Source organism: Podarcis pityusensis (genome assembly GCF_964106645.2).
Source record: "Podarcis pityusensis genome assembly, chromosome: 9".
In the NCBI taxonomy this organism is placed as follows: Eukaryota; Metazoa; Chordata; class Lepidosauria; order Squamata; family Lacertidae; genus Podarcis; species Podarcis pityusensis.
In genome coordinates this window covers 72074639-72098937 of record NC_138034.1, presented here as the reverse complement: position 1 = coordinate 72098937, position 24299 = coordinate 72074639, and the positions used below count along the sequence as shown (strand labels likewise).

Here is a 24299-nt window from a genome sequence, read left to right as displayed (position 1 = left end):
GGCATTGTTAAGTAGTATCGTAGTAGGAAAAGAAAAAGTTTTATCCCCCCCTCCTTTCTGTTCCGTTTCAACATACCAGCATAGATGTTATTCTTTGATGTTTTCTTTATTCCACTCCATCACTCTTGGCACCTCAGTGGCTGGCTTAATTAGCAGATTAAATACCCTTTCTTCACTCGAAGCATGTCCATAACTCTTATATCCAATCTTTTATCTTAAGAAATGGAACTTGGAGTGCTCACAGAGACAGCGTCCAGGAGATCCGAGCTCCCTCGAGGGCTTTCCATCCAGTGCCCCCACCCCCTCCTTCTTTACGAACTCGGGGGTGGTTTGTGGGCAGCCGCAGATGAGACTGCTTCTTCCCTTCCACCGGGAAGAATTTGGGAGGCTGATTACACCCATCTCAGCCTCTAAATTACCTCGTGTGAGCTGGAGAGATGGTATTGTCGGCCATCTTCCGTGGCGCCCCTAGCAGAGCCCCCCAGACTGCTGCATTTTGGATCCTATTCAACTCAGTACATAACATGTGACCAGCATGACTAAGCTGCTTCTGGTGAACCAAACAGAGCAGCTGTTTATCTTCTCACTGGAGTGGTACCTATTTATCTACTTGCACTTTGACGTGCTTTCAAACTGCTAAGTTGGCAGGAGCAGGGACCAAGCAACGGGAGCTCACCATGTTGCGGGGATTCGAACCGCCGACCTTCTGATTGGTAAGTCCTAGGCTCTGTGGTTTAACCCACAGCGCCACCCTAGCAATAATACAGTAACATGCAACCCACCACTAAATTTGATGCTGTTGTTGTTGTTGTATATATTTTTGAGAGACCGGCTTATCCCCTAAACACCCAGCAGAAGGCTGTGATCCACAGGGCAGTTTCTTCTGCAAGTTCCCAAGATCTCAGAGTCCCTCTATGGAGTAACTCAGACCAGGGCTTTTAGTGCGGCTGCCCCTGTTCTGTGGAATAGCAGTCCTGTCATGATAGGACAGACAGCTGCCATCTGCCCTTTCTGGAAACAGCCAAATACATTTTTGTTCTGACAGGCTTTCCTGGCTGGATAAATGGATTTTTACCAAGAGTGTCAACTTGTCGGGGTTTCAGTCTTGTTTCAAAGGCATTTGTTGCTTTTTTTCGTCTTTAACGGTTTTTAATCATCTTCGGTGCACATCGCCTTGATGCAGCAGCTTAGAAGGTGATTGATAAATCAGTTATGATTAGAATAAGAATGTATTGAGAGATGTTAGTTTTAGCATGGCAGTGGATGGGGCAGCAACCTCACAGGCGGTAATGATCTCTCCTGGGGGAGCAAAGCCTTCATCAGATTAATCACATTGGCTCATTTCCAGAGGATCTCTTGGCTCATTTGCGCGTGTTTTTACACGAGTAGAATGTGTCCTTTTATTTAAAATGCATCTCTGGGTTATTTATGGGGCACAGGAATTTGTTCATATTTCCCCCCCAAAATATAGTCTGGCCCACCACATGGTCTGAGGGACGGAGGACTGGCCCATGACTGAAAAAGGTTGCCAACCCCTGAACCAGATGAACTACGTGGTCCCTTCCAACTCTACAATTCCATGATTCTATTATTCTAACCAACTAAAGCAGGCTAAATCCACTACCAATGTGGATTTGTGTCCAGAACACAGCTGCAATAAAACACCAGCGTTAAGGGGCCCAAAGTATCCCCACCATGTATTTGAAAATATCAAGCGTTTCCCTTCATATATGACATAGGACAAAACATGCAACACAATGCAATAAAGGACTTTTATTATTTGCTGTGTGTTTACATTTTCATCCCCCAATTTTTATTTTTTCTTTATGCTATTTAGGGTATTCTTTGGATTCTTCTTTGTCTGAGGGCGTTCTGAAATATAAGTTGGAGAACCAATGTTCTGGGGGCTGCCTCCCCGCAGACTTCAGGGACGCACGCATTCCGCATCTTCGGTGCAGCTCTCTGCGGAAGAAAAAATATAAAATTTCCTGTGCTTTAATCTTCTGCCAAGCCTTTTGGGCTGGTCACAAAGTCTCCCCTGGTATTCTTGCAGTGAAGCTGGTAAACTGTGGCCTAGAGGATGTGAACTGTTAGGTGGATTTGTAGCTGTTTGACTAAGTGAGGCCCAAAAGGACTCCCCTATGGTTCCTCCCAATCCTGGGAGAAAAGGACAAGTGGGGTGTCATCAAATTTGCAGATGACACCAAACTGGGAGGGGTAGCTAAAACCTCAGAGAATCAGGACTGAAGATGAGCTTCACAGATTGGAGAACTGGGCCCAAACTTTTTTTAAAAAAATGAATTTCCATAGGGAAAAATGTAAGGTTTGACATGGAGGCAGGAATAACCAGATGCACAAATATAGGATGGGTGACACCCGGCTTGACTGCAGAACATGTGAAAAGGATCTTGGGGTCTTAGTAGAGACCACAAGCTTAGCATGAGAGTATAGTGTGATGCAGCAGCAAAAAAAGTGAATGCTAACCGAAGCTGCTTCAACAGAAGTCTAGTGTCCAGGTCAAAGGAAGTAACAATACTATTCTATTTTGCCTTGCTCAGACCCAACCTGGATCATTGTGTCCAACTCTGGTCACCACAGTTTAATATTGACAAGCTGGAATGTGTTCAGAAGAGGGCGAACAGGGTGACCAAGGGTCTGGAACCCAAGCCTGATGAGGAATGGTTGAAGGAGTGTTGGGTATGTTTAGCCTGGGGAAGAGAAGACGGAGAGGTGATATGAGCCGTCTTCAAATATCTGGAGGGCTGTCCCATGGAAGACGGAACAAGATTCTTTTCTGCTGCTCCAGGACCCAAAGCAATAGATTGAAATACAAGACAGAAGAGTCTGACTAAACATTAGGAAGAACGTTCTGCTGCTTGGCAGTGGAAGTTTTTAATGGTAAGTCGGATGGTCATCTGTCTTGTATGATCTAGTTGAGATTCCTGCATTGCAGGGGCTGTACTAAATGACCCGTGGTCATGACTTGTTAATGTGTCTTTGCCTTGGCGGTGGTTTTCCACTTGACTTTTCTGACTCACATTCCCCCTCTTCCTCTCTCCAGCACCCCCTCTTGCTGAGCTTCATCTCTCGCACACGGATACCCTTACCGATATTGCAGCATGTGCCTGGCACTGCACATCTCCCGTATTCACCGCACCACTTCCAGCCGGACGTGCAGGGGTCAGGCAGGTCATTTTCCTCCAGGCAGCGCGGAGTTTCCTCGGTGTCAATGAGGCAGCCAAATTCTTCTCCGCAGCAGATGTTGGGGCCAAAACAGTTTCCTTTCATTTCAGGACCACAGGTGATGCACTGAGAGAGAGAGAGAGAGAGAGAGGGGGGGGGTGGTGGTGCTGAGTTTGAGTCTGGCTACGGCAACGTGACTACAGGTATGCTGAACTAGATGGGTGTTTGGTCTGATCCAGCAGGGCTCACGAAAATCCATCCAGACCAACGTTCCCTGTCCCACAGCACAAGCCGGGTGCTGCCAAGTACCCCACAAGCAGGGGAATCCCTGTCCCTGCCTTGGCTACTGGTATTCAGAGGTATATTGCCTCTGAAGCTGGAGTTTTCATCCAACCATGCTGGCTAACACAGACCTGTCCCCCACGATGGATTTCTCCAATTCCCCTTTCAAAACCATTTGAGGCTACACTCCCATGCATATTGTCCTATCTCTAAACACCATGGGTGACATCCCACTTAACGTTACTCAGGGTAGACACACTGAATTTAATGCACATTATCATGATTATGACAACGTTTATATCCTACCTTTTCTCGAAGGAGTTCAAGGTGGTCACATTGCTCTCCCTCTCCTCATTTCATACAGGCATTGCATTAGTTAATCATTTTATATTTTATATTTCTCACCACATCTACCAGGCAGAGTGATGTGCCTCTCTGTTTTCTATTTAGCAAAGTTCAGAAATGGACTTTCTTTTTACTCCAATCACACCAGGAATCTTCATTTGAACCGAGTGCCAATGTGAACGTTTGGCTCAACAAGCTGATCACAACCAATTAATATGTATTTCTTTAACAAATTTTATATCCCGCTTGATTGTAAGGAAGCCTTTAAGCAATTTGCAAAAAGTATTAAAATCATCTAAATAGAAGAAAAGTGTTTTGAGTAGGTGCTGAAGCTTAAAGTCAGGGATGGGGGACGTGCCGCTCTCTAGCTGGTGTTGCAATGCAGCTCACATCAGACCCCCAGAGAACCTGGCCAAATGCCCCAGAGGATACTGGGAGTTGTAGTCCAACAACATCTGGAGGACCTCAGCATCCCCACCCTTGCTTTGTGCGATAACAGTTGCAATCCTGTACTTACTTACCTGGTTGCAAGTCCTATTGAACTCAATAAGGCTTACTTTTGAGTCGCTATGTCTAGGCCTGCACTGCACTCCCATTTAATTACTGAGGCATTAATTGAGGCCTTTGCAAAGGAATAGTCTTGCAGGAAGGCAGAGTACTTGCTATGCAGCTTGGAAAAGAGCGTTGAAAGGGAGTAAATGCTTCAGTACAAGTGCTGGTATGAAAAATACTTATAAATCTAATCTGCAATGTTTCTAGTGCATGAGCTGTGCACAGAGCATGACCTCATTGCTTCCCTCGAGGGAGGGTTTCACATTGTCCAGCTCACAGATAAATGAAGAGACTGACACATGTCTAACCTATGGGCTAGTGGCAAGCTATGGGCCAAATCTGAACCCCAAGCTACCACACTTGGCTCTGCTAGCCCTGCAAGCTTCTCTAAGGAACAGAAGTACAGAGAAGAGCAGCACTTAGCGCAGGCAACAGAAATGGGCTGGCATGGAAGGTTGAAAGCTGTGCTTCGAGATCCCTGCACCGTTACTAATAGAGGCTTTGCCTCTTTCTGAGATTGTGCCAGAATAAATGTAGGTGCATCATCTTCTTGACAATCTAAGACACAAATTAAAGTCTTTCCTAAGATGCTTACTGTCTTATCTCCCTCTCATATAGACATAGAAATCTACGGCAGCACACACCCCGTGTGTTCAGAACACCTTTAAAGCACCTAAATAATCCTGGGAATTGTAGTTTGTTAAGGGTCCTGGGAATTGTGGCTCTGTGAGGGGTAGACTGCCATTCGCAGGATTTGGGGCGGGTGCGCTTTAAATGTCCTTTAAAGGAAGGGTCGTCTCTGCAGCCTTGAGGGAGCATTCCTTCACTCTTTTGCTACAGTAGTTGCAGCACCTCTCTCTCTTCCATAAGGAGCAGTGCTCCATCCCTGTAGAGCAGAAACAGGTCTGAGAGGCAGAGCAAAGCAGGAAAGGGATTAGGGACACAAAGACACCTTTGGAACAATTCCCCCAGAACCAGCAAAGGAGCAGAAAAGCAGTCTCTTTCGGAGACAGGCGCATCAATTGAGATTTGCAGGTGCATCAACTGAGATCCTCTCTCTCTCTCCTACCGGTCTGTATTCTTTGCGTTCTATGTCTCCTCTCTTTCCTCGCCAATGCCAATTCTGGATGTCTAAGACTGATCTCTTTCCTCCCCGAAGGCAGTTCTGGATATAGCAAGCCGAAGACAAGGTGAGTAGGCAAAGGACGTAGACTGGAAGAGAGGTCTGAGGCATCCTGGTGAGCTTGCAAATCTTGCTCACAGGCCGTCTTCCTCTCCTGGCTTCTGCCTCCTGTATCTGCCTCCTTTCTGGACCACCTGCCTCTTTATACCCTTTGTAGCTCCCCTTTGCATCGATGCAACACTTCTATCATCATGACCTCGATGGAGGCCCCGCCCCTCTCACGCTGGCCCCGCCCACTTTCACTCTGGCCCTGCCCCCTCCACTCCCTCCCTCCCTTAACGTCCTCCTCCTCCTCCTCTGCCATGATTGCAGCCACCACAAAACAGCCATACTTCCGGAAGCTCAGGAATCAAGAAGAGAAGAAATTTTAAAAAGAATGGGAAATCTTTACAATGTAGATACAAAATCATTGTAAACAGGTCAAAACATTAGCAGCATTTTAAATACACTTGTTGGGTCTTCATTGCGGGGGGTGGAGATGGGACTGATTTTTCCTCATTTTCAGCCACCTTAGCTTCTCTGTGCAACGTTACTCCAGGGGATGAGTAACTTGCCTTGCAGAAGGAGGAAAGTCTGGAACGGGGATGTCTTGGCGATCTGAGGTGAGATACCCAGGTAGCGGAAGTTGCCCCCAGTTCCGCTCACCCCACAGAGGCAGCCTAAGGTCCCAATAGTTTACTGTGGCAGAAGACAAGGCTTCAGTAAAACAGTTCCAGATGTTGACACATATAGCTTTTGCATATATATACATACAAGTAGAAAGTATCTCCGCTGCTCCAGCAGTTGAAGACGTAACACAGACTCCAAATCAATACTCCCTCACTTCACAAGCCTGACCCCAACACGCAGCACAAGACCCCGGACACAATGAGCTGATGTGCCAGAATCACTTATATGGATGGCATTAGGCTGTTGCCATAGCAACTGGCTTGGCTGACCATGCGCCTGTTGGCTTATCTCATTCTTGGGGTGATTTACACTCATGAAGGAAATTAAACCCAACAAAACAGACCACCTCTGCTCTTTATTCCTGCTGGCATGTAACAGGGAAAGTGCTCTTGAAAATGAATTACAGTGGCACATTGTTTCTCAAACGCCTTGGTACTCAAACAATTTGGAACCCAAACACTGCAAACCCGGAAGTAAATGTTCTGGTTTGTGAATCTTTTTCGGAAGCCAAACATGCTCCATTTTGACTGTTACGCTGATGTCTGTCTGTTTTTGTTATATATTTTTCGTTTTTGTGGCTCTTTTTTGTTTTGTTTTTGTGACTGTGTGGAACCCAGTTTAGCTACTTATTGATTGATTGTGTGACTGCAGTACATTGTTTATTGCTTTCATTTTATGGATCAATTGTCTCGTTGTTTTAGGGGTTGTTTTTAAAAGTTTCTGGAATGGATTAATCCATTTTGCATTAGTTTCTATGGGAAAACAATCCCTCTGGAATGGACTTCCGGAACGGATTAAGTTTGAGAACCAAGGTAGCACTGTATCGGTATCAACAAGCAGGCAGTCATGTAAGAATAAGCCCTGCAACTAAGTTGGTGCCAAACGTCTTGCTCTGCTTTCCTTTGGACCACATCAGCAAGGCTGAGAGGGGGTCTTGTCATCTGGGCAGGGTCATTATCCACCCTGCCCAGGTTTGCACCCCAAGGAGGTCATTTCAGTGCTGCGAAGGTAGAGGCACACTCCATTGTCTCGCAAGACAGACAGATGCCAACCACTAAACTTTAATAGCTACAGAATCTCTTTCCTTGCTTTGTAGAGCAATTGCTTATCCATATCAGATTTGTATGGTTCCACAGAGCAGAACCAGTAAAACTTAATAGGTACAGAATCTCTTTCCTTGCCGCATATAGCAATTGCTTGTCCGTATCAGATTTGTATGGTTCCACAGAGCAGAACCAGTAAAATTTAATAGCTACAGAATCTCTTTCCTTGCTTTGTAGAGCAATTGCTTATCCATATCAGATTTGTATGGTTCCACAGAGCAGAACCAGTAAAACTTAATAGGTACAGAATCTCTTTCCTTGATGCATATAGCAATTGCTTGTCCGTATCAGATTTGTATGGTTCCACAGAGCAGAAAAGAGGTGGTGTACCTCACAGTGGAACATACCCATGTCTGCATATCCCCATAGGCAGTGGCGTAGCGTGGGTTGTCAGCACCCGGGGCAAGGCAAGTAATTTGCGCCCCTGCCAGGTAGGGGCAGAGAGCTGCAAGTGCGAGCGCGCCCCCCCCAGATGTTGCGCCCGGTGCGGCCGGCCCTCCCTGCACCCCCACGCTACACCACTGCCCATAGGCCCTCCCTGCCACACACAAAGAAGAGAGATGTCTGACAACTGACCCCCTTGAGATATCCAGTGCCTAGCTCCCCAGTTGCAATTTAGTGGCAGAGGTTGCTTCTTCTCAGATGCCCCCCCACCCCACCCCTGCAGTGTGGTCCCCCAAAGAAGACATTTCCCAGACCTGACACCAGCAGGGAATGACCTTAGGAACCTGGCATTAATATGCAATTTTGTGCTGACTTCCGGTTGGTCTCCCGGTATGGCAGCCGGGAGCTGTTTCGGCTGAAAGAGCCCCAGTGCTTTGAAGAAGGGCGAGACCACGAGAGCATCATGGTTCCCCAAAAAAACCTCTCAGAGGGCCCATATCTGCCCGGGCAGATTAGCATGGCAGATTCTGTGGACAAAATAAACTGTCAACAAAATAAACAACTATCCGACTTTTAGAAGACATCTGAAGGCAGCCTTGTTAGGGAAGTTTTTAATGTTTGGTGTACTTATTGTCAGTATTTTCACTGCCAACTATTGCAAAGGGTCACATGATCCAATGTTTACATTTCTTACCACTGTATGTATATGGGCGGAAGTCAAATCGACAACTTTTGCTCTTTGTTCTCTCTCCAGACAGAGAGGATGTGTGAGAAGACGCTCTCACAGCACACCATTATTCTTTCGGTTTGTTTGTTTTCTTTGCTGTAAGTAAAATCCTTAATGCTACATTTCCTGCACAATCTTGTTTTTGCTGACTCTGCTCATGTGTGCACATATCTTTCGGATGTGTGTCGCTGCTGTGTATGGTACTCAGAGAACAAGGGGAGCGTCCTGTGATCTGTTATCGGTTATGGGTCCAGAATTGTGTGATTTATGACGACATGATGGAAAATGGGTCAAGTCCAGCTGCTAATGAGGCATGTCTGTCTGTTTTGCTGCTAGTTTGCTGATTAGCCTGAAAGAGAAGTGCTTTGCCAGTCATAAATACCTGCTGTTGTGGGCTGCATTTGCTGGCTGAAGAGAATGGTAGAAATGGCTGCAAGCCAGGGTGGAAACAAGGCTTTCACATTTCCTTGCCTAGATGCGACGAACTACGCCACATGGAGCTTTCGAATGGAGAGTCTGCTGCTGCATGAGAAGCTATGGCATGTCGTGTCGGAGGACGCCCCAGCCCCACTCATGAATGCGGGGACTGCCGCAGATTGGAGGGCTAGAGGCACGATTGCATTGAGAGTCTCTGACGCCCAATTAATGATGATGAAGGGTCTTTTAGGGGATTCCCCGCATCGCCGTCGGCGAAAGAGAGGAGGAGGCATCAGAGGATCTCACCAGGGGTGAAGGGGGTCCTGAGGAGGTGGTGGATGTCAGGGAACTGCCATCAGTGCCGGAGGGAGAGAGCAAAAGGCAGATGCATTATAGAGAGCCTCCAGGGATCGGGAGAAGTAGCTCCTCTTCCGGGGAAGAGGATAAACGCAGGTCCAGTGGAGAGGAGGCGCAGACGTCGGAAATGGCGAGGCGGTCCCAGGACTCCTTGCCTGGGAGAAGCAAGGAGGGAAGGGGTCCTCCACTGCCCACGCCCTCTCTGCGCAGAAGGCATTCACGCAGAGAGGGACGCGCAAACTGGGCATAAAGGAGCTTCTTTGTTGGAGGAAGTTCAAGAAACGCCCACTCACGGATTCTGCCAGCGATTGAGTCAGCCATGGGCGAGTGGTGCTCCGGACAGATAAAGTTTACTTTCACAGCCAGCCAGGGAGATATTTGCCTGCTTGCTCACGAGCAACCCCTTGGAACCATAACACCAAGGTAGCACTGTATCGGTATCAACAAGCAGGCAGTCATGTAAGAATAAGCCCTGCAACTAAGTTGGTGCCAAACGTCTTGCTCTGCTTTCCTTTGGACCACATCAGCAAGGCTGAGAGGGGGTCTTGTCATCTGGGCAGGGTCATTATCCACCCTGCCCAGGTTTGCACCCCAAGGAGGTCATTTCAGTGCTGCGAAGGTAGAGGCACACTCCATTGTCTCGCAAGACAGACAGATGCCAACCACTAAACTTTAATAGCTACAGAATCTCTTTCCTTGCTTCGTAGAGCAATTGCTTATCCATATCAGATTTGTATGGTTCCACAGAGCAGAACCAGTAAAATTTAATAGGTACAGAATCTCTTTCCTTGCTGCATATAGCAATTGCTTGTCCGTATCAGATTTGTATGGTTCCACAGAGCAGAAAAGAGGAGGTGTACCTCACAGTGGAACATACCCGTGCCTGGATATCCCCATAGGCCCTCTCTGCCACACACAAAAAAGAGAGATGACTGACAACTGACCACCGTGAGATATCCAGTGCCTAGCTCCCCAGTTGCAAGGTAGTGGTGGAGGATGCTTAACTCTCATCCTGTTGCAAAATGTTCAACAGTTGCATTGGAGACATTAACATGAGACTGTTGGGTGTGAAGGCTGTTTGATACCTCCATGTTTTGATTCAAGGACTGCCAATGTAGTGCCCATTGGTGAGTCAACCCTCACCAAACCTCCTCCCTCTGTTTTGCAGTGTTGTGCTTTGTTTGGGCCCAAACAACTCCCCCCAACTCCAAGCAACGTCTCCTCCGATGCCCCCCCCACACCACCCCTGCAGTGCAGTCCCCAAAGGAAGATGCTTCCGAGACCTGACACCAGCAGGGAATGACCTTAGGAACGTGGAATTAATATGCAAGGGGGAATCTTGTGACTTGCAAACGCATCAATGAACCCCTCTCAGAGGGCCCGTTGCTGCCTGGGCAGATCAGCATGGCAGATTCTGTGGAACACCTTCCCATCAGATGTCAAGGAAATAAACAACTATCCGACTTTTAGAAGACTTCTGAAGGCAGCCCTGTTTGGGGAAGCTTTTAATGTTTGATGTATTTATCGTGTTTTTAATATTCTATTGGAAGCCGCCCAGAGTGGCTGGGGAAACCCAGCCAGATGGGTGGGTATAAACAACTAAATAAATAAATAATGCACTGACAAAAGGCCAGACTCCGAAAACATGGGAAGAAGCGTATATCACATTAATTCCCAGACAAAGAACAGATTTAATGAATGTAAAGAATTATAGACCAATTTCGTTGTTAAATAATGATTATAAATGTTTTGCCAATATTCTAGCAAATAGATTTAAGTTGATTTTAAATCAGGGCTTTCTTCCTGGTTGCCAATTGAAAGACAATATGAAAAACATAGTTGATATACCGTATTTTTCGCTCTATAACACGCACCTGACCATAACACGCACGTAGTTTTTAGAGGAGGAAAACAAGAAAAAAATATTCTAAACAAAACAGTGGATGTATGATTTTTGTGGTTCATGCTGTGGCCTCAGACATGTGATCTGACGGTGAGTTTGGGGTAGCCCAATGCAAAAATCCTGAGGATCCATGTGGATCCGTGCTTTGTAACGACGTTTTAAGTGGGGAGGGAAGGAAAAGCACTCAAGGGACAAGGAGCACGCGTGGGGGGTGTGGAGAAGGATGCTGCTAATAATGCAGGAGAGGCTCCTCTCCGGCTTTGCTCCTTTAGAACAAGCAGGCTCTGCGTTTCTCCTTCCTCCCCAGCAAGGAAACCACGATAGTAACCACTCTGAGACAAATCAAGAAAAATTGCGACCAACACTCTCCCCCAACAAGCGCAGTGAGGTCAAAACACACACACACCACAGAGAGAGAACTGGCCTTAAAGTCACAGGGCGCTGGAAGTCGCAGGGGCGCTGGGGGAGTGAATGGGAAGCAAGAGAAGGAGAACGATCCCTCACACACACACAGACACACAGAGTGTCAATTCTAAAGTCGCAGGGGCGCTGGGAGAGCGCAGGGGCGCAGGGAGAGTGAATGGGAAGCAAGAGGAGGAGGAGAAGGAGCCCTCACACACAGAGAGAGACACAGAGTGTGGATTCTAAAGTCGCAGGGAGAGTGAAGGGGAAGCAAGAGGAGAAGGAGCCCTCACACACACACACACACACACACACACAGACACACAGAGTGTGGATTCTAAAGTCGCAGGGGCGCTGGGAGAGTGAAGGGGAAGCAGGAGGAGGAGAACGATAGCTCAAGCACACACACACACACACACACACACACACACACACATACAGCCCCTACAGTGGCTAATCCAAAATCGGACAGCAAAAAACTGCAGGCAGGGACAGAGAGCTCTGGGTTATTTATGGGGCACAGGAATTTGTTCATATTTCCCCTCCAAAATATAGTCTGGCCCACCACATGGTCTGAGGGACGGAGGACTGGCCCATGACTGAAAAAGGTTGCCAACCCCTGAACCAGATGAACTACGTGGTCCCTTCCAACTCTACAATTCCATGATTCTATTATTCTAACCAACTAAAGCAGGCTAAATCCACTACCAATGTGGATTTGTGTCCAGAACACAGCTGCAATAAAACACCAGCGTTAAGGGGCCCAAAGTATCCCCACCATGTATTTGAAAATATCAAGCGTTTCCCTTCATATATGACATAGGACAAAACATGCAACACAATGCAATAAAGGACTTTTATTATTTGCTGTGTGTTTACATTTTCATCCCCCAATTTTTATTTTTTCTTTATGCTATTTAGGGTATTCTTTGGATTCTTCTTTGTCTGAGGGCGTTCTGAAATATAAGTTGGAGAACCAATGTTCTGGGGGCTGCCTCCCCGCAGACTTCAGGGACGCACGCATTCCGCATCTTCGGTGCAGCTCTCTGCGGAAGAAAAAATATAAAATTTCCTGTGCTTTAATCTTCTGCCAAGCCTTTTGGGCTGGTCACAAAGTCTCCCCTGGTATTCTTGCAGTGAAGCTGGTAAACTGTGGCCTAGAGGATGTGAACTGTTAGGTGGATTTGTAGCTGTTTGACTAACTGAGGCCCAAAAGGACTCCCCTATGGTTCCTCCCAATCCTGGGAGAAAAGGACAAGTGGGGTGTCATCAAATTTGCAGATGACACCAAACTGGGAGGGGTAGCTAAAACCTCAGAGAATCAGGACTGAAGATGAGCTTCACAGATTGGAGAACTGGGCCCAAACTTTTTTAAAAAAAATGAATTTCCATAGGGAAAAATGTAAGGTTTGACATGGAGGCAGGAATAACCAGATGCACAAATATAGGATGGGTGACACCCGGCTTGACTGCAGAACATGTGAAAAGGATCTTGGGGTCTTAGTAGAGACCACAAGCTTAGCATGAGAGTATAGTGTGATGCAGCAGCAAAAAAAGTGAATGCTAATCGAAGCTGCTTCAACAGAAGTCTAGTGTCCAGGTCAAAGGAAGTAACAATACTATTCTATTTTGCCTTGCTCAGACCCAACCTGGATCATTGTGTCCAACTCTGGTCACCACAGTTTAATATTGACAAGCTGGAATGTGTTCAGAAGAGGGCGAACAGGGTGACCAAGGGTCTGGAACCCAAGCCTGATGAGGAATGGTTGAAGGAGTGTTGGGTATGTTTAGCCTGGGGAAGAGAAGACGGAGAGGTGATATGAGCCGTCTTCAAATATCTGGAGGGCTGTCCCATGGAAGACGGAACAAGATTCTTTTCTGCTGCTCCAGGACCCAAAGCAATAGATTGAAATACAAGACAGAAGAGTCTGACTAAACATTAGGAAGAACGTTCTGCTGCTTGGCAGTGGAAGTTTTTAATGGTAAGTCGGATGGCCATCTGTCTTGTATGATCTAGTTGAGATTCCTGCATTGCAGGGGCTGTACTAAATGACCCGTGGTCATGACTTGTTAATGTGTCTTTGCCTTGGCGGTGGTTTTCCACTTGACTTTTCTGACTGACATTCCCCCTCTTCCTCTCTCCAGCACCCCCTCTTGCTGAGCTTCATCTCTCGCACACGGATACCCTTACCGATATTGCAGCATGTGCCTGGCACTGCACATCTCCCGTATTCACCGCACCACTTCCAGCCGGACGTGCAGGGGTCAGGCAGGTCATTTTCCTCCAGGCAGCGCGGAGTTTCCTCGGTGTCAATGAGGCAGCCAAATTCTTCTCCGCAGCAGATGTTGGGGCCAAAACAGTTTCCTTTCATTTCAGGACCACAGGTGATGCACTGAGAGAGAGAGAGAGAGAGAGAGAGAGAGAGAGAGAGAGAGAGAGAGGGGTGGTGCTGAGTTTGAGTCTGGCTACGGCAACGTGACTACAGGTATGCTGAACTAGATGGGTGTTTGGTCTGATCCAGCAGGGCTCACGAAAATCCATCCAGACCAACGTTCCCTGTCCCACAGCACAAGCCGGGTGCTGCCAAGTACCCCACAAGCAGGGGAATCCCTGTCCCTGCCTTGGCTACTGGTATTCAGAGGTATATTGCCTCTGAAGCTGGAGTTTTCATCCAACCATGCTGGCTAACACAGACCTGTCCCCCACGATGGATTTCTCCAATTCCCCTTTCAAAACCATTTGAGGCTACACTCCCATGCATATTGTCCTATCTCTAAACACCATGGGTGACATCCCACTTAACGTTACTCAGGGTAGACACACTGAATTTAATGCACATTATCATGATTATGACAACGTTTATATCCTACCTTTTCTCGAAGGAGTTCAAGGTGGTCACATTGCTCTCCCTCTCCTCATTTCATACAGGCATTGTATTAGTTAATCATTTTATATTTTATATTTCTCACCACATCTACCAGGCAGAGTGATGTGCCTCTCTGTTTTCTATTTAGCAAAGTTCAGAAATGGACTTTCTTTTTACTCCAATCACACCAGGAATCTTCATTTGAACCGAGTGCCAATGTGAACGTTTGGCTCAACAAGCTGATCACAACCAATTAATATGTATTTCTTTAACAAATTTTATATCCCGCTTGATTGTAAGGAAGCCTTTAAGCAATTTGCAAAAAGTATTAAAATCATCTAAATAGAAGAAAAGTGTTTTGAGTAGGTGCTGAAGCTTAAAGTCAGGGATGGGGGACGTGCCGCTCTCTAGCTGGTGTTGCAATGCAGCTCACATCAGACCCCCAGAGAACCTGGCCAAATGCCCCAGAGGATACTGGGAGTTGTAGTCCAACAACATCTGGAGGACCTCAGCATCCCCACCCTTGCTTTGTGCGATAACAGTTGCAATCCTGTACTTACTTACCTGGTTGCAAGTCCTATTGAACTCAATAAGGCTTACTTTTGAGTCGCTATGTCTAGGCCTGCACTGCACTCCCATTTAATTACTGAGGCATTAATTGAGGCCTTTGCAAAGGAATAGTCTTGCAGGAAGGCAGAGTACTTGCTATGCAGCTTGGAAAAGAGCGTTGAAAGGGAGTAAATGCTTCAGTACAAGTGCTGGTATGAAAAATACTTATAAATCTAATCTGCAATGTTTCTAGTGCATGAGCTGTGCACAGAGCATGACCTCATTGCTTCCCTCGAGGGAGGGTTTCACATTGTCCAGCTCACAGATAAATGAAGAGACTGACACATGTCTAACCTATGGGCTAGTGGCAAGCTATGGGCCAAATCTGAACCCCAAGCTACCACACTTGGCTCTGCTAGCCCTGCAAGCTTCTCTAAGGAACAGAAGTACAGAGAAGAGCAGCACTTAGCGCAGGCAACAGAAATGGGCTGGCATGGAAGGTTGAAAGCTGTGCTTCGAGATCCCTGCACCGTTACTAATAGAGGCTTTGCCTCTTTCTGAGATTGTGCCAGAATAAATGTAGGTGCATCATCTTCTTGACAATCTAAGACACAAATTAAAGTCTTTCCTAAGATGCTTACTGTCTTATCTCCCTCTCATATAGACATAGAAATCTACGGCAGCACACACCCCGTGTGTTCAGAACACCTTTAAAGCACCTAAATAATCCTGGGAATTGTAGTTTGTTAAGGGTCCTGGGAATTGTGGCTCTGTGAGGGGTAGACTGCCATTCCCAGGATTTGGGGCGGGTGCGCTTTAAATGTCCTTTAAAGGAAGGGTCGTCTCTGCAGCCTTGAGGGAGCATTCCTTCACTCTTTTGCTACAGTAGTTGCAGCACCTCTCTCTCTTCCATAAGGAGCAGTGCTCCATCCCTGTAGAGCAGAAACAGGTCTGAGAGGCAGAGCAAAGCAGGAAAGGGATTAGGGACACAAAGACACCTTTGGAACAATTCCCCCAGAACCAGCAAAGGAGCAGAAAAGCAGTCTCTTTCGGAGACAGGCGCATCAATTGAGATTTGCAGGTGCATCAACTGAGATCCTCTCTCTCTCTCCTACCGGTCTGTATTCTTTGCGTTCTATGTCTCCTCTCTTTCCTCGCCAATGCCAATTCTGGATGTCTAAGACTGATCTCTTTCCTCCCCGAAGGCAGTTCTGGATATAGCAAGCCGAAGACAAGGTGAGTAGGCAAAGGACGTAGACTGGAAGAGAGGTCTGAGGCATCCTGGTGAGCTTGCAAATCTTGCTCACAGGCCGTCTTCCTCTCCTGGCTTCTGCCTCCTGTATCTGCCTCCTTTCTGGACCACCTGCCTCTTTATACCCTTTGTAGCTCCCCTTTGCATCGATGCAACACTTCTATCATCATGACCTCGATGGAGGCCCCGCCCCTCTCACGCTGGCCCCGCCCACTTTCACTCTGGCCCTGCCCCCTCCACTCCCTCCCTCCCTTAACGTCCTCCTCCTCCTCCTCTGCCATGATTGCAGCCACCACAAAACAGCCATACTTCCGGAAGCTCAGGAATCAAGAAGAGAAGAAATTTTAAAAAGAATGGGAAATCTTTACAATGTAGATACAAAATCATTGTAAACAGGTCAAAACATTAGCAGCATTTTAAATACACTTGTTGGGTCTTCATTGCGGGGGGTGGAGATGGGACTGATTTTTCCTCATTTTCAGCCACCTTAGCTTCTCTGTGCAACGTTACTCCAGGGGATGAGTAACTTGCCTTGCAGAAGGAGGAAAGTCTGGAACGGGGATGTCTTGGCGATCTGAGGTGAGATACCCAGGTAGCGGAAGTTGCCCCCAGTTCCGCTCACCCCACAGAGGCAGCCTAAGGTCCCAATAGTTTACTGTGGCAGAAGACAAGGCTTCAGTAAAACAGTTCCAGATGTTGACACATATAGCTTTTGCATATATATACATACAAGTAGAAAGTATCTCCGCTGCTCCAGCAGTTGAAGACGTAACACAGACTCCAAATCAATACTCCCTCACTTCACAAGCCTGACCCCAACACGCAGCACAAGACCCCGGACACAATGAGCTGATGTGCCAGAATCACTTATATGGATGGCATTAGGCTGTTGCCATAGCAACTGGCTTGGCTGACCATGCGCCTGTTGGCTTATCTCATTCTTGGGGTGATTTACACTCATGAAGGAAATTAAACCCAACAAAACAGACCACCTCTGCTCTTTATTCCTGCTGGCATGTAACAGGGAAAGTGCTCTTGAAAATGAATTACAGTGGCACCTTGTTTCTCAAACGCCTTGGTACTCAAACAATTTGGAACCCAAACACTGCAAACCCGGAAGTAAATGTTCTGGTTTGTGAATCTTTTTCGGAAGCCAAACATGCTCCATTTTGACTGTTACGCTGATGTCTGTCTGTTTTTGTTATATATTTTTCGTTTTTGTGGCTCTTTTTTGTTTTGTTTTTGTGACTGTGTGGAACCCAGTTTAGCTACTTATTGATTGATTGTGTGACTGCAGTACATTGTTTATTGCTTTCATTTTATGGATCAATTGTCTCGTTGTTTTAGGGGTTGCTTTTAAAAGTTTCTGGAATGGATTAATCCATTTTGCATTAGTTTCTATGGGAAAACAATCCCTCTGGAATGGACTTCCGGAACGGATTAAGTTTGAGAACCAAGGTAGCACTGTATCGGTATCAACAAGCAGGCAGTCATGTAAGAATAAGCCCTGCAACTAAGTTGGTGCCAAACGTCTTGCTCTGCTTTCCTTTGGACCACATCAGCAAGGCTGAGAGGGGGTCTTGTCATCTGGGCAGGGTCATTATCCACCCTGCCCAGGTTTGCACCCCAAGGAGGTCATTTCAGTGCTGCGAAGGTAGAGGCACACTCCATTGTCTCGCAAGACAGACAGATGCCAACCACTAAAATTTAATAGCTACAGAATCTCTTTCCTTGCTTTGTAGAGCAATTGCTTATCCATATCAGATTTGTATGGTTCCACAGAGCAGAACCAGTAAAACTTAATAGGTACAGAATCTCTTTCCTTGCCGCATATAGCAATTGCTTGTCCGTATCAGATTTGTATGGTTCCACAGAGCAGAACCAGTAAAATTTAATAGCTACAGAATCTCTTTCCTTGCTTTGTAGAGCAATTGCTTGTCCGTATCAGATTTGTATGGTTCCACAGAGCAGAACCAGTAAAACTTAATAGGTACAGAATCTCTTTCCTTGCTGCATATAGCAATTGCTTGTCCGTATCAGATTTGTATGGTTCCACAGAGCAGAAAAGAGGAGGTGTACCTCACAGTGGAACATACCCATGTCTGGATATCCCCATAGGCAGTGGCGTAGCGTGGGTTGTCAGCACCCGGGGCAAGGCAAGTAATTTGCGCCCCTGCCAGGTAGGGGCAGAGAGCTGCAAGTGCGAGCGCGCCCCCCCAGATGTTGCGCCCGGTGCGGCCGGCCCTCCCTGCACCCCCACGCTACACCACTGCCCATAGGCCCTCCCTGCCACACACAAAGAAGAGAGATGTCTGACAACTGACCCCCTTGAGATATCCAGTGCCTAGCTCCCCAGTTGCAATTTAGTGGCAGAGGTTGCTTCTTCTCAGATGCCCCCCCCACCCCACCCCTGCAGTGTGGTCCCCCAAAGAAGACATTTCCCAGACCTGACACCAGCAGGGAATGACCTTAGGAACCTGGCATTAATATGCAATTTTGTGCTGACTTCCGGTTGGTCTCCCGGTATGGCAGCCGGGAGCTGTTTCGGCTGAAAGAGCCCCAGTGCTTTGAAGAAGGGCGAGACCACGAGAGCATCATGGTTCCCCAAAAAAACCTCTCAGAGGGCCCATGGCTGCCCGGGCAGATTAGCATGGCAGATTCTGTGGACAAAATAAACTGTCAACAAAATAAACAACTATCCGACTTTTAGAAGACATCTGAAGGCAGCCTTGTTAGGGAAGTTTTTAATGTTTGATGTACTTATTGTCAGTATTTTCACTGCCAACTATTGCAAAGGGTCACATGATCCAATGTTTACATTTCTTACCACTGTATGTATATGGGCGGAAGTCAAATCGACAACTTTTGCTCTTTGTTCTCTCTCCAGACAGAGAGGATGTGTGAGAAGACGCTCTCACAGCACACCATTATTCTTTCGGTTTGTTTGTTTTCTTTGCTGTAAGTAAAATCCTTAATGCTACATTTCCTGCACAATCTTGTTTTTGCTGACTCTGCTCATGTGTGCACATATCTTTCGGATGTGTGTCGCTGCTGTGTATGGTACTCAGAGAACAAGGGGAGCGTCCTGTGATCTGTTATCGGTTATGGGTCCAGAATTGTGTGATTTATGGCGACATGATGGAAAGTGGGTCAAGTCCAGCTGCTAATGAGGCATGTCTGTCTGTTTTGCTGCTAGTTTGCTGATTAGCCTGAAAGAGAAGTGCTTTGCCAGTCATAAATACCTGCTGTTGTGGGCTGCATTTGCTGGCTGAAGAGAATGGTAGAAATGGCTGCAAGCCAGGGTGGAAACAAGGCTTTCACATTTCCTTGCCTAGATGCGACGAACTACGCCACATGGAGCTTTTGAATGGAGAGTCTGCTGCTGCATGAGAAGCTATGGCATGTCGTGTCGGAGGACGCCCCAGCCCCACTCATGAATGCGGGGACTGCCGCAGATTGGAGGGCTAGAGGCACGATTGCATTGAGAGTCTCTGACGCCCAATTAATGATGATGAAGGGTCTTTTAGGGGATTCCCCGCATCGCCGGTCGGCGAAAGAGAGGAGGAGGCATCAGAGGATCTCACCAGGGGTGAAGGGGGTCCTGAGGAGGTGGTGGATGTCAGGGAACTGCCATCAGTGCCGGAGGGAGAGAGCAAAAGGCAGATGCATTATAGAGAGCCTCCAGGGATCGGGAGAAGTAGCTCCTCTTCCGGGGAAGAGGATAAACGCAGGTCCAGTGGAGAGGAGGCGCAGACGTCGGAAATGGCGAGGCGGTCCCAGGACTCCTTGCCTGGGAGAAGCAAGGAGGGAAGGGGTCCTCCACTGCCCACGCCCTCTCTGCGCAGAAGGCATTCACACAGAGAGGGACGCGCAAACTGGGCATAAAGGAGCTTCTTTGTTGGAGGAAGTTCAAGAAACGCCCACTCACGGATTCTGCCAGCGATTGAGTCAGCCATGGGCGAGTGGTGCTCCGGACAGATAAAGTTTACTTTCACAGCCAGCCAGGGAGATATTTGCCTGCTTGCTCACGAGCAACCCCTTGGAACCATAACACCAAGGTAGCACTGTATCGGTATCAACAAGCAGGCAGTCATGTAAGAATAAGCCCTGCAACTAAGTTGGTGCCAAACGTCTTGCTCTGCTTTCCTTTGGACCACATCAGCAAGGCTGAGAGGGGGTCTTGTCATCTGGGCAGGGTCATTATCCACCCTGCCCAGGTTTGCACCCCAAGGAGGTCATTTCAGTGCTGCGAAGGTAGAGGCACACTCCATTGTCTCGCAAGACAGACAGATGCCAACCACTAAACTTTAATAGCTACAGAATCTCTTTCCTTGCTTCGTAGAGCAATTGCTTATCCATATCAGATTTGTATGGTTCCACAGAGCAGAACCAGTAAAACTTAATAGGTACAGAATCTCTTTCCTTGCTGCATATAGCAATTGCTTGTCCGTATCAGATTTGTATGGTTCCACAGAGCAGAAAAGAGGAGGTGTACCTCACAGTGGAACATACCCGTGCCTGGATATCCCCATAGGCCCTCCCTGCCACACACAAAAAAGAGAGATGACTGACAACTGACCACCGTGAGATATCCAGTGCCTAGCTCCCCAGTTGCAAGGTAGTGGTGGAGGATGCTTAACTCTCATCCTGTTGCAAAATGTTCAACAGTTGCATTGGAGACATTAACATGAGACTGTTGGGTGTGAAGGCTGTTTGATACCTCCATGTTTTGATTCAAGGACTGCCAATGTAGTGCCCATTGGTGAGTCAACCCTCACCAAACCTCCTCCCTCTGTTTTGCAGTGTTGTGCTTTGTTTGGGCCCAAACAACTCCCCCCAACTCCAAGCAACGTCTCCTCCGATGCCCCCCACACACCACCCCTGCAGTGCAGTCCCCAAAGGAAGATGCTTCCGAGACCTGACACCAGCAGGGAATGACCTTAGGAACGTGGAATTAATATGCAAGGGGGAATCTTGTGACTTGCAAACGCATCAATGAACCCCTCTCAGAGGGCCCGTTGCTGCCTGGGCAGATCAGCATGGCAGATTCTGTGGAACACCTTCCCATCAGATGTCAAGGAAATAAACAACTATCCGACTTTTAGAAGACTTCTGAAGGCAGCCCTGTTTGGGGAAGCTTTTAATGTTTGATGTATTTATCGTGTTTTTAATATTCTATTGGAAGCCGCCCAGAGTGGCTGGGGAAACCCAGCCAGATGGGTGGGTATAAACAACTAAATAAATAAATAATGCACTGACAAAAGGCCAGACTCCGAAAACATGGGAAGAAGCGTATATCACATTAATTCCCAGACAAAGAACAGATTTAATGAATGTAAAGAATTATAGACCAATTTCGTTGTTAAATAATGATTATAAATGTTTTGCCAATATTCTAGCAAATAGATTTAAGTTGATTTTAAATCAGGGCTTTCTTCCTGGTTGCCAATTGAAAGACAATATGAAAAACATAGTTGATATACCGTATTTTTCGCTCTATAACACGCACCTGACCATAACACGCACGTAGTTTTTAGAGGAGGAAAACAAGAAAAAATATTCTAAACAAAACAGTGGATGTATGATTTTTGTGGTTCATGCTGTGGCCTCAGACATGTGATCTGACGGTGAGTTTGGGGTAGCCCAATGCAAAAATCCTGAGGATCCATGTGGGTCCATGCTTTGTAACCACGTTTTTGCGCCATTGCGGCCCCATGAAACAGTGGGTGCGTGTGTGTTTTTTGTGCAGGCTGTAGCCATGGACATGCTATGTGATCTGATGGTGAATTTGGGATGACCCAGTGCAAAAATCCTGAGGATCCATGTGGATCCGTGCTTTGTAACGACGTTTTAAGTGGGGAGGGAAGGAAAAGCACTCAAGGGACAAGGAGCACGCGTGGGGGGTGTGGAGAAGGATGCTGCTAATAATGCAGGAGAGGCTCCTCTCCGGCTTTGCTCCTTTAGAACAAGCAGGCTCTGCGTTTCTCCTTCCTCCCCAGCAAGGAAACCACGATAGTAACCACTCTGAGACAAATCAAGAAAAATTGCGACCAACACTCTCCCCCAACAAGCGCAGTGAGGTCAAAACACACACACACCACAGAGAGAGAACTGGCCTTAAAGTCACAGGGCGCTGGAAGTCGCAGGGGCGCTGGGGGAGTGAATGGGAAGCAAGAGAAGGAGAACGATCCCTCACACACACACAGACACACAGAGTGTCAATTCTAAAGTCGCAGGGGCGCTGGGAGAGCGCAGGGGCGCAGGGAGAGTGAATGGGAAGCAAGAGGAGGAGGAGAAGGAGCCCTCACACACAGAGAGAGACACAGAGTGTGGATTCTAAAGTCGCAGGGAGAGTGAACGGGAAGCAAGAGGAGAAGGAGCCCTCACACACACACAGACACACAGAGTGTGGATTCTAAAGTCGCAGGGAGAGTGAAGGGGAAGCAAGAGGAGAAGGAGCCCACACACACACACACACACACACACACACACACACAGAGTGTGGATTCTAAAGTCGCAGGGGCGCTGGGAGAGTGAAGGGGAAGCAGGAGGAGGAGAACGATAGCTCAAGCACACACACACACACACACACACACACACACAGCCCCTACAGTGGCTAATCCAAAATCAGACAGCAAAAAACTGCAGGCAGGGACAGAGAGCAGGGGTTGTTTAAAAGCAGCCAACTCCCGCTCTGCTTCTCTCCCTCCTCCCCGGCTCTGCTAGCTGACAGGAGCCGCTTACACCCGCTTTGCTGTTTCAAAGCGAGCCACGGTCTGCTCACGACTGCAGCAGATTCCCCCGCCATCTGTAGGCATTCGCTCCATAACACGCACAGACATTTCCCCTTACTTTCTAGGAGGAAAAATCTGCGTGTTATGGAGCGAAATTTACGGTAATTGAAGATTTGGAGACAGGAATGACAAGCAAGCCACATTGAATTTCATAGACACAGAAAAGACATTTGACAACATTTATTGGTACTTTATGAAGAAAAATTGGGAATTGATGGGTTTGGGGAGTGGGTTTTTGAAAGGGATAGAAGCAATTTATTCAGAACAAAAAGCGATGTTAATAGTTAATAATGTTTTGACAGATAATTTTGAAATTTCTAAAGGAACAAGACAGGGGTGACCATTATCACCTTTATTGTTCATATCAGTTTTAGAGATTCTGGTACAAAAGTTAAGAGAGACACAAGGTGTAAAAGGAATTAAAGTGGGCACAAAGGAATACAAGTTAAAAGCCTTTGCAGATGACTTGGTACTAACGTTAGAAGAGCCACAAGCCAGTGTAACGGAAGCATTGGAAGCAATTGAAGAGTTTGGGCAATTAGCAGATTTTAAAGCCCACACAAAAATGATGGTTAAAAGTATGAATCAGGAACAAATTAAAGAATTACAAGATAAAACAGGAATTTTGGTGGTCAAAAAGGTAAAAATTTGGGTATCTGGTTGACTCCCCAAAACATAAATCTATTTAAAGATAATTATGTATCTGTGTGGAAAGAGGTCAAAAGAAATTTAGAAATATGGGGGAGATTGAAATTGTCATTCTGGGGAAGAATCTCTGTGATAAAGATGTATGTACTACCCAAAATGTTAATCTTATTTCAGACAATCCCAGTGATTAGTGGAATAGGACAGTTTAAATATTGGCAAAAAGCGTTGTCAAGATTTATCTGGTGGGGAAGAAACCTAGAATAAACTTCTTACAGATAAAAAAGAAAGAGGCGGCTTCTTGCCACCGGTTTTAAAGATATATTATGAAGCGTCCTGTCTGACTTGGCTAAGGGATTGGATGAAATTAGAAAACACAGATGTATTAGATTTGGAAGGTTATGGAAACAGATTTGGGTGGCATGCATATTTGTGGTATGACAAAGTTAAATTACACAGAGGCTTCCTGAATCATGCAATAAGAAAACTGTTCTATGAAGTATGGGTTAGATATAAATAATTATTAGAACACAAAACACCATTGTGGGTCTCACCAGCAGAAGCAATTTCAGTCAAGAGGTTAAATATGAAAGACAATTGGCCTGCATATAGGGAGTTGTTAATGGAAAGTGATAAAGTGTTAAAAATGAAACCGTATGACAAAACGTGTGATAAGTTAACAGGT

General features: G+C 46.7%; 2 protein-coding genes across 3 annotated transcripts; both read right to left on the bottom strand.

Moving 5' to 3' along the window:
• Nucleotides 1-1764: 1764 nt before the first annotated feature.
• On the bottom strand, nt 1765-5637 carry LOC308485416 (oxytocin-neurophysin 1-like). Its single transcript, XM_081021296.1, has 3 exons — nt 5432-5637; nt 3108-3309; nt 1765-1962 (listed from the first exon to the last, which is right to left on the bottom strand). The coding sequence occupies exons 1-3, from the start codon at nt 5594-5596 to the stop codon at nt 1925-1927; spliced, it is 405 nt and encodes a 134-aa protein (XP_080877422.1). The 5' UTR covers nt 5597-5637; the 3' UTR covers nt 1765-1924.
• A 6712-nt stretch (nt 5638-12349) lies between these two features.
• On the bottom strand, nt 12350-16244 carry LOC308485415 (neurophysin 2-like). 2 transcript variants are annotated; one of them, XM_081021294.1, is made up of 3 exons: nt 16039-16244; nt 13699-13900; nt 12350-12553 (listed from the first exon to the last, which is right to left on the bottom strand). In XM_081021294.1, the coding sequence occupies exons 1-3, from the start codon at nt 16201-16203 to the stop codon at nt 12516-12518; spliced, it is 405 nt and encodes a 134-aa protein (XP_080877420.1). In that variant the 5' UTR covers nt 16204-16244; the 3' UTR covers nt 12350-12515. The 2 variants fall into 2 exon arrangements, with proteins under 2 accessions (XP_080877420.1, XP_080877421.1); XM_081021295.1 differs by lacking the exon at nt 16039-16244 and adding an exon at nt 14939-15057.
• Nucleotides 16245-24299: the final 8055 nt, after the last annotated feature.

Coding starts and splice junctions, on each gene's coding strand:
- LOC308485416 (XM_081021296.1), bottom strand. CDS start 5,596: ATGCCTCAGACCTCTCTTCCAGTCTACGTCCTTTGCCTACTCACCTTG. Junction 3,310..5,431: donor AACGCAAAGAATACAGACCG/GTAGGAGAGAGA, acceptor TCTCTCTCTCAG/TGCATCACCTGTGGTCCTGA. Junction 1,963..3,107: donor AGGCACATGCTGCAATATCG/GTAAGGGTATCC, acceptor TTTCTTCCGCAG/AGAGCTGCACCGAAGATGCG.
- LOC308485415 (XM_081021294.1), bottom strand. CDS start 16,203: ATGCCTCAGACCTCTCTTCCAGTCTACGTCCTTTGCCTACTCACCTTG. Junction 13,901..16,038: donor AACGCAAAGAATACAGACCG/GTAGGAGAGAGA, acceptor TCTCTCTCTCAG/TGCATCACCTGTGGTCCTGA. Junction 12,554..13,698: donor AGGCACATGCTGCAATATCG/GTAAGGGTATCC, acceptor TTTCTTCCGCAG/AGAGCTGCACCGAAGATGCG.